Raw genomic sequence first — 9,577 nt, forward strand, 5'->3', positions numbered from 1 at the left:
GAGTTAGGTACCAGGAATCTTCTCTTTTTTTTATTTCTAGTCTTTCCTTCTACTTAAGGGGGACCCCAAGGGACCACTGGACCTGGGAGATGTGCAAACATTATATTTTCCTATCAGCACACATTTGAAACCAAATAATATTTGTATCTCACACAGTAACAAGATTATTTAAGAGGGTAAAAATCTGCAGCCTCCCATTGGCATAAAAATGGAAAATTATATAAAATTATAATGAATCACAGCATGGCTTGGGAAGAGACATGATGAGCCAAATTCTGAAACTGTTAGTTTATACATATAATGCTCTCAGGCATGAACTCCAGGTTTGGTCCAGCTCAGTGGGATGGGCTAGTTTATATTCAACTGCTTCAGAATTAACATTACATTTTCATGGCATTTTTAGGGAAAGGAACAGATACGGACAAACCTATTTTCTACTTTATGCTTTAAAATAAAAGAAATTTAAAACCATCCATATATTTTGTAATTTATCACAGCTGCATAGGAAAATAGATAGTCCACGAGTGTTATTAAAATTAAATTTGATGCGTCTAGGTACCAAATCTAATCAAACCACAACCAACAAAAATGCCACGAGGAAAAAAAAGCATGTTATCAAGACAGCCAGGAACTGGAGCTAAAGAATTAATTGTTAAGACTAATTACCTCTATAGATCTATAAATCAATTTAAGCCATGCAATCAAAATTATGTGCTTCTCTTTAATATTTACACCTCCCTGCACAATTCGAGATTTAATTAAAAAGAGTTGAGACATCCAAAGGGAGATGTTCCTGTGATTTGGGTGCTAATCTTCATCCCAGGGAAGAGATGTTCAACTCCTTCATTTAATGCAGGTGACCAGCGACAAATCAGACATTGCACCTCACACCTTAAAGGAGCCCTGGTTTAGGGCAAGGTCGTTGAATAAGCTGGGAAACAGCTTTGTCACCTGTCTTGGAAAAAAATGCTTTTCCTCCTTTTTATCATTACAACATTCATTATAAGGAAACATGTCTGGAAAAAACCCAACAGGCCCCATTTCTTCTGCAGTGCCTTCATGTCATATAATTGGTCATGTTATGGTCCAAACTCCCATGGGCATGTGATGTGGGCACAGTGAAATTATGGCCTCTGAAAAACAGCTGTCAAGAAGAGGAAAAGGGTGAAATGATATGCAAAATTCAGTCTCTCAATAATCACCTTGCAGGGAAAAGGCCATCCAGAAGTGTATGTCTATAGAATAGGTTGTATTTTATTTTCCAGACACACACACTGGACTGAGAGGAAGGCTATCTATCTATCATCCAGTGTAGAAGACACTACAGTGCAGTCTTTTTTCCATCGATCACTTCCTGACAGAATTTTTATGTTTTGTTTTATTTGGGGGTGGGCTACTTTGTTGTTGCTGTTTTGAGATATTTTGGTTATTTTGCTTGGTGGCATGGAGTTTTGGGGGGTTGTTGGGTTTTTTTTTGTAGTAGGTTTTTTATTTTTTTTTCCTGTTTGGTTGGGTGGCTTTGGTTGATTTTTTCTTATGGAGTGGGGGGCAGGGTTTAATTTTAGTTTTTTTGAGAGGCAGGGTAAACAGGTATTTTCTTATTCAGCTCTTCTCATCTGACTTGCCTTGGTCTTCAGGATGTCCTTGACTGGTCCTGAACCACAAATTCTGCTTTCTGCAGTACTTCAAAGAGCAGTCAATGACTGGAAGGCTTGGCTGCAAATCTCTTTATCCCAATATTAAAAGCTTCTCTGTACTCCACCCTCCTCCTCTGTCCTTTTAACAACAAATTAAACTGAGCTTTAACATGGGAGGGAGCTCAGAACAATATCCACAGATGGTCCTTTAAGGGCAGCAGCAGGACAGCATCTCTGCATGTGTGGAAGTGTGTGAACCAGCACTCTTCACTCTGTGTATCCTTAGAGGTCAAGGACATGATGAAAAATATTTCAAGTGGTTTCAAAGTGATTCATTCTATCTGCATTTTGTCTGGTCATCTCCACTTACAGAAGAAAAGTGGAAGAAAAAAAGGATAATGAATTGAAAGCTGGGGAAGCAAACAGCCTTAAGTTTGGCCCTCACAAAACATCCCTTGGAAGACTGTAGAAGAAACAGCCCAAAACTCAGGTGTTTATTCTGGTTTCTCCTTAACAGCCCTCCATGCAGCTTTCTTACCACTGCTCAGCTTATGCTGCTTCTTCCATCTGTCCTGCTGCTCTTTCTACCTGTTTCCACCTCTGGCAACCCTTCCAACACTTTATAAGAAGGATCAAATTCATTCTTACAATCTGATTGAGAAGTTAAAAGCTTCATTAATCAAGGAAAGTAATAATTTCATTTAATAAAATCAAGTGTGATTTTGACAACACGTAGACATTTGAGGACCATAGGCATGTTTGGATACAGCATCTGGGTGCCACGTGCTTTAGCTTTTGTTTCAGTTTGACTAGAAAACTTGAAGGAAAACATGTTTTGTAATAAATTATGATAATATTTGATCTTATCTTACAAATAAATAAACAAACACATTGTAAAACATTAATGTTCATGTTTTTTCTCTCTCCTGCAGTACAGCTCCAAGCACTTGGAAAACACAAGGGGAAATCCCACCAAGATAAAACCACTGGAGAATTCTCTAGAAAAATTAAACATAGTCGCTTGAAAAAAAACCCTATCTTCTAATTGCAACTGTCCCAGAAAAATTGTCAAGAAAATATAAAAGTCGTAATTGGGATAAAAGTACAAAGAAGCCTCAAGAAAAAGTTTGTCCAAGATGCTTTATGTTTCTGTAGAACATCAGCTCCATCTGCTGGGAAAAATCAGTTTGTGGCATGGCAGCTGCAGTTTCTGTGCTGGGCAATCCAAGTTTTTGTGCTGAGTTAAGGGCTTTTAGATGATTTAGAGAAGTACACAGTTGTACATCAAATCTTGACTCTGACAGTTTGGTGACATGAGGGCTTAAGAAAAATGCTTTCTGGTGGCTGTGCTTCATGGTCCGTATATCACTGGAGCATGTGACTTCAAAAGCTTATTAGAGTGATGCATGTCACTTGTAAAAATAGCTCTAAACATTAAGAAAGTGTCAGTTGTTTTGCTGCCAGCTGTCCATTTTCATTAAAAACAAATTATGATTAATAACATTGCAATTAAAAGCAAATCCAGATAATTAAAAAATATAAATATGGCATCAGAAGCTACAGGTCTTCTAAAAACTCTCCTACCCCCAAACCACTTTATATTTCTTCAACATCTCTTTCAATATGACATTAGTTTTTCAAGTTGTTTTAATTGTTTAAAAATAATTAGCATTTTATAAAAACAAACTACAAATGTGTGCTTAATAAAGAAATCCAGTACCTCTAGGCATCTCTTCAAAAACTATAGATACACAATGTAAGTCAGTCTGCAAACGAGTATTAAATTAATTGGGGATTGTTTCAAACATAAAAGCGTTTTCATTGCTCTCTGAATTCTGTTCCAGGATTTTTCAAGTCCTTCCTAAAGTCATGTTTATTTACTTTGGAAGGTCTCTAATAAACTTGTGATTATGTAAGATCACATGCAATATTTGATATCTAAGCTACAAAATTCCAAACTTGAAGAAAATAATGTAATTCTGGCAGCAACTATTCAGACTTCTATCTCCAAGGTGGTTTATTTAGGAAATGTGTGTAGAAAGTTAGAGCAGGTATCTGCATATCTGCATCTGCTCCAGTGACACCATAAACACACACACACCACATTTCTGGCTTTGCCACACTTCTGAGAGCAGTTATTATCTGAAATCCTTGTTGGACCCTCTCTCAGAGGAAACCATTTCCCCGTGTGAAATAATGGAATTCAACCCACCCAAAGCCTCCAGTGATCAGAAAGAGCTCAGGCCAGCCTGGGGTAGCACCAGTGAGACAGAGAACTCAGCATTTGGTTTATTCAGGAGTCCAATGAAACACCTTTATAACAGAAGCAAAGCTGCTCCATAGCAAGATATCACTGTGATAGATTTCTGCACAGAACTGATTTTTCTGGGGGTATTGGAGTTTTATAAAGACAAACTACACAAGGTGCACACAAACGCACTTTGTTTCCACTGATAGAATGCTGCAATGCTTAAAAAAGGGTCAAACTTAGCCTAAAACACTTGAAAACAACTGGGCAATAATGACTCTATCTGCAGCACAAAAAAGTCTTTTTGGCATTCCAAGAATCAGCTAAATGAATCTTTAAAGGCAGCTGTACTATCTTGGTAGAGTGAAAACAACAGCAAAGAATGTGTTTCTATACCTTAATAAGATTACTGATCCATCTTGTAAAGATGGCTTTCTCAAGGGAAAACTGAGCCTTAAAAGTTGAGCTGCATGAGTAGTCTCATGTTTCCTTTCTGCATTTCTTTAGTATGGTAATAACAAAACCAATTTTTTCAGTATTGACTCCCCACATTTCCTGCCCATTTCCAAGGAACCTGTTTAAATGAACAATGAAAAGCTTGCAAGAAAGTTATGAAAAATGCAATAGTAGGGAGAAAGATTTTTTACATCTAAGTAAACTGAAGGGCCAACAGCTCAGAGCAGCTAAGCATGAAGCAATTCCACAGGAACAAGGCAGTGGAGTGGACTGGAACAATCAGCATTCCCTGCCCCAGCTCATGGTGTCTGAAGAGCTCTGAGCAGCCAAGGCAAAGCCATGTTAACTGAAAACAACCCTCAAAAAGTCATTGCACTCGGATATTTTTAGTTGTCCACCAAGTCCCTTGGTGCCCAAGTACATGTAGCCAAGAGGAAATTGCAAAAGCCTCATCTTCTCAGCCATGGCTGGGGATGGCAGCTACAACAAATTCTTGCTGCCTCAGTTTGTATTAATGAAGCCCTAAACAAGCCCGAAGAAGAAGCAGTAGCCATTGAAGTACATTAACTTTATAAATATTCCTGAATTATTATAAAGCCTGTAGGACAACTAAATATTGTACACAGCACAACACCTGACCATAGAGACATAATAAGGAAAAACCTACACACTAAGGAGATTAGGAAAAGGAACTACTCCCAGAGCCACTGAATTCACCTAGAAAACCTACAAAATGTCTTAGAAAAGAGGGTAAGAGTACATTCCATTTATGTTTCATTAAAAATTCTTACCTTTAATTTTCTAACAGCATCTCTTACAACTTCCGTGCCTTTGGGCTGCTCCACTTCTGTACTGCCTAGAAACTGAAAAAATTGCAATTTGTGAGCAGTAAGTTATGCATTTAAAGGTCTAATCAACTTGAGTAATCTTATTTTCAAGCAGCATTTTGGAAAGGCAATTGTTTCAGTAGTTGATAAATAAAAAACCTTCACACAGCTATTTCCAATCAAGAAAACAACAAGAATTACATTCTATACTAATATTAGCATTATCAAAATTGACTTAAAAAAACATCCTGTACAAATCTGTAAATTAGAAGTTCGAGTACCTTTTTCTACAGGGAAATTACCACTTTGGTAATAACTCTTTTTAGAAAATAAAAAAAAAAATGCACACAAAATACAGATGGAAGATACTTCCAATGAATCAACACGAGCCAATCATTTGGATTCTGTCGCTAAAACATTCACACACACACAATGTAAGATAAATTAAAGGACCTGATTTTCCTCTCAGAGCTCCTTGGTATATTAACATAGATTTACAGGAAGTAGGCTCCAGCTTAGTAAAACAAGAGACATTTTCAAGTAGTTTCTATTACAATTCATATTTTTACCAAGTAAGTCTTTAATGAAAACCAAACGCATGTGTTTTCATATAGAAAGCATAATATTTCAAGGGGGCCTTATTTCTTTGTACACTGAAATGCTTTAATTTTCTGTACAGTCACACTTGCCTTCTACTGCACTGTTACAAAATGTATGATAATCCTGCCTGAAACCCATCTGTGTGATACACTAATTGATTTTCTGTTGCCAAATTTTCACACTGAACTACAGTTAAGTCACATCGTGTATGTGTATATGCTAAAATAACTCTAGGAAACAAAACCCTCCCTTTTTTCCTACAGTACAGTTTTCTGTGTATCATGACACACAGAGGCATGTACAATTTTTAAGTCCTACCCATTTTGAAAGGGATTTAAATTTGCCAAGATACAGACAACATACAGAGTAACTCTGGAGTTTTTAGCTCTCTTAAACCTTCCAAACATGTTTAGCGCAGTCAGTGTGCTCAAGGTACTCCTGCAAAGAAACTGTGCATCTCCACCAATAATGAAGCCTCATTAGACATTTGCTACTGACTCTGAAACAGGACATGCCACCTTGAAAACAACAGTGTAAATCAAAACACTGTGCACATCTGCTGCCAATATTCTCTATGATTACATTTCTCCAGCCAGGAGACCAAGGCTTTGGAAGAACAGAGCAGAAGGCTCTGCTATTGATTTGATGTCCTTCACACAACATCTCTGATGACTTTAGACCGAAGGGGTGATCTTGCCTGGAAAAGCGATGGCTGCACAAAAGGCATGTAGAGAAGGAAGAATGATTCTTGGACATGATGGATACTGCACGTGGCAGAGACAGAAAGGGAAAGGGGAGTGAATATATGTGAGCAAAAAACCCCCAAACCAGCAGGTAAGATCAGATAAAAGTCTAAGAGGAAGGTTGAAACACCAACAGTACCAGATATTGGCACACAAGCAAACTTATATCCACCACACCTGTCAGAACACAAGAGGCAGAAGTATAATTGCTGTAAGTTTGTGAGCACACAAGGTATGTGATACACAGAGCAGGAATCCTGCAGAAACGCAGGAAACAAGAGCTGCAGGTGTGGACAAGGCTCAGTGAGCCGGGCAGAGGTCACTGCTGCCCATGCAGAAGCTGAGACAGATGCTTCATCCCTGGCTGTTTCCTAATCCCTGTGCTGTTTCCAAACTGGCAGCACCAGTACCAGTGTAAGCAGCCCAGTAGTTCTCAATGCAGATTCAGGGCCAGGCCTCTGGTGGAACTGGGCCATGCACACACAGAGATGCCCCAGGTTATGCTGCCTTGCCTGCAGCTGCTTCTCCAGAAGGGCACAGGGCTGCCCTACTTTTTTTATTTACTTACTTCCATCCAGATGACCAAGCTCTGATAAAGCTAAGAAAGAATCAGTCACTTCCCCAGAACTCTCCTCTGCTTCACAGTCCAAGAAGGATGAAGGTATCTTTGCTGTATTCAGTAAATCCCAGCAGCAGACCAATCTTTCCACAAACAGTACCTTCCACAAATACAGTTTTCCCAGAAGCTTGTACCTCATGATAATTCACACTACTGCCTCAGAAAATCAAATTCCCCAGCCGCAGCTGGGGAATCTGTTAAATGTCACTGAATTCTAAAGCTTATAGTAATGTTCCCCAAACCAGAAATTACCATTTATGATCATGGAGGGGAGGGAGAAGTAGATTTCTAAGCAGAAAGATAAACTGCTGAAAGCATTTTAAAAGACTGACAAAACCTGAAAAAAACCTCATTGTGTTTGCTCAGTAAGTTACAAAAGAAATAAACAACCAAGACTCAGAGAATATAGAAACACCACGAGCCTTAGATCAGCATTTACAAAAATAACCCACTAGAATTCCATACATCATTCACTCTCTTCCAGAAGAGTGCTGGTTTTGACATTAAGCATCACCACTAAAATTTCAATTGCTCTCAGCAGTTTTGAGCTGGATGTGGAATTCAAGCTTGTGCATAATAAACTATTAAGCATAGGAAAATAATTAAGACACGTTTATTCCAGATATACAAAGAAGAATTGTAGCTTAAGTGTTAAGACCAAGAAAAATTACAAGGCTATATTATGGATTGCAGTGTTTGTATCTATTTCTAACTCTTCCAATTGCAATTGTACTTTTTGTTAATTCAGGTATGTTAAAATTGCTTACACATTTCATGCTTAACTTCCCTTCTTAATTTCTTGGTAACAGTAATAAAAAGAGAATCAGAAATTAAGGGGAGATATTCTGAATATTTGTATTAATTGCACTGTTCTCTTTGGGGAACAAATACAGACAGAATTTCAGACCAAGACAGGTTTGTAACAAAAGAATGACTATGCAGTAAAGCCTTAACAAAGAGCTAACAGTTTTCATGGGAGGCTTTTTATTGCTTGCTTTTTTATATGCTCTGTACCTTTCCCATCTCATCTATCATAATTTTCTGTTTAATATGAGGTACCAATTACTGTGGTATTGCTGATGATAGTTAAGCTAAGCAAATAGATGTATTTGCAAAGCTGGGGCTTCAGCTGCCAAGGTCACTGTGCAGTCTGTACAACCCCTGGCACAGCAGACACACTGCCACTGGGGTTTCTGGGGGAAGCCACCAACAACTAACTCACCACCCTCATGAAATGGGAAGGTGGCCATTTTATCATGGTCCTTTCAGCAGATTTTTCTCACCAAATCTCACACAAACACAGAGAACAAATATTTGTTAGATCAGGAAGTTGGTCCAGCTGGGGCATGAATAATACAATTATTCAGCATGGAAGAGTTTCTACAACAAAAATATCAGAACAAAAGGGGTAAAAGTAAAACCTCCCTTTCCAAGCCCAGGCTCCTTTAGGGAGCAGTACTGATGATCCACGGCTTTAGATGGGAACTTGGCAAGTCAGTGTTTGTTTTCAGCATTTGAGGTTCCCTTCTGCAACTTGACTCATGCAGAACAACCAGCATAAGTGGTTCCTGAGAGTCAAGCTAACACAACTCCTACACTTCGCTGCAGAAGAGAGAAACAGAAAATAACAGTTTCCCTTTAGATCATTCACTATTAATCCTAAATGCAAACTAATAAACACATTAAGTGCTTAAGTGTTCTTTACACAAGTAATGTGTTCAAATACATAATACAGCTGAAAAATGTTTACATAGGACTGCTACATCCATTTACTGTCTGCAGCTAGCAAAAAGATTATTCTTGACGTTGGTGTATTCCATGCATAATATGCCTACTCAAACAGACACAACACATAATTTAGGCATGCCACGAGACTCAAATATTTATCTGTTGTTTACTATTAAGTTTGCCATTCTTCCAAACATATTCCCTACAGACATAACACATAATTTAGGCATGCCATGAGACTCAAATATTTATCTGTCGTTTACTATTAAGTTCATCATGATCATACTGAATTTTTGTTGGATACTTAAAATTGGAAGAAGATGACACTTAATATTTTGTATAACATAAAGCAAGCTAAAGCAATTTTCTTTACCACACATTCTTCACTGTAGTCTGCCATTCTTCCAAACATATTCCCTACAATACTGACGAGCAGTTGTTTTCCTAATATATTACTCATTCATATTTCACTTGCAGCTGTCTGCAATCAGAAATAACTCTTATGAGGCCAACAGATCCTATCAGTCAGGACCATTTAAGTGTTCCTTTAATGTACAGTGATGTTTGCCATGAAGAAAGTGAGCTGTTGGCCAGCAATATACAAGACAAACTCCTCAGATCAAACTGTTTCTAATCTAATACTAGCAGACAACCAGATGTGTTCACTCCACATGCAAAGATTTGCAAGATAATGCAGCTGCAAAGAATTAACAGACACT

General features: G+C 38.1%; 1 protein-coding gene across 2 annotated transcripts in view; it reads right to left on the reverse strand.

Annotated features, from left to right (window-relative positions):
• The window catches only part of GULP1 (GULP PTB domain containing engulfment adaptor 1), a 122,438-nt gene that overhangs the window by 35,776 nt on the left and 77,085 nt on the right, over window positions 1-9,577 (reverse strand). For both annotated transcript variants that reach the window (XM_031056544.1, XM_031056537.1), the window contains exon 4: window positions 5,133-5,204. In XM_031056544.1, coding sequence (XP_030912404.1) covers window positions 5,133-5,204 — 72 coding nt within the window. The remainder of the gene's footprint in view (window positions 1-5,132; window positions 5,205-9,577) is intronic.

Source organism: Geospiza fortis, unplaced genomic scaffold (genome assembly GCF_000277835.1).
Source record: "Geospiza fortis unplaced genomic scaffold, GeoFor_1.0 scaffold112, whole genome shotgun sequence".
In the NCBI taxonomy this organism is placed as follows: domain Eukaryota; kingdom Metazoa; phylum Chordata; class Aves; order Passeriformes; family Thraupidae; genus Geospiza; species Geospiza fortis.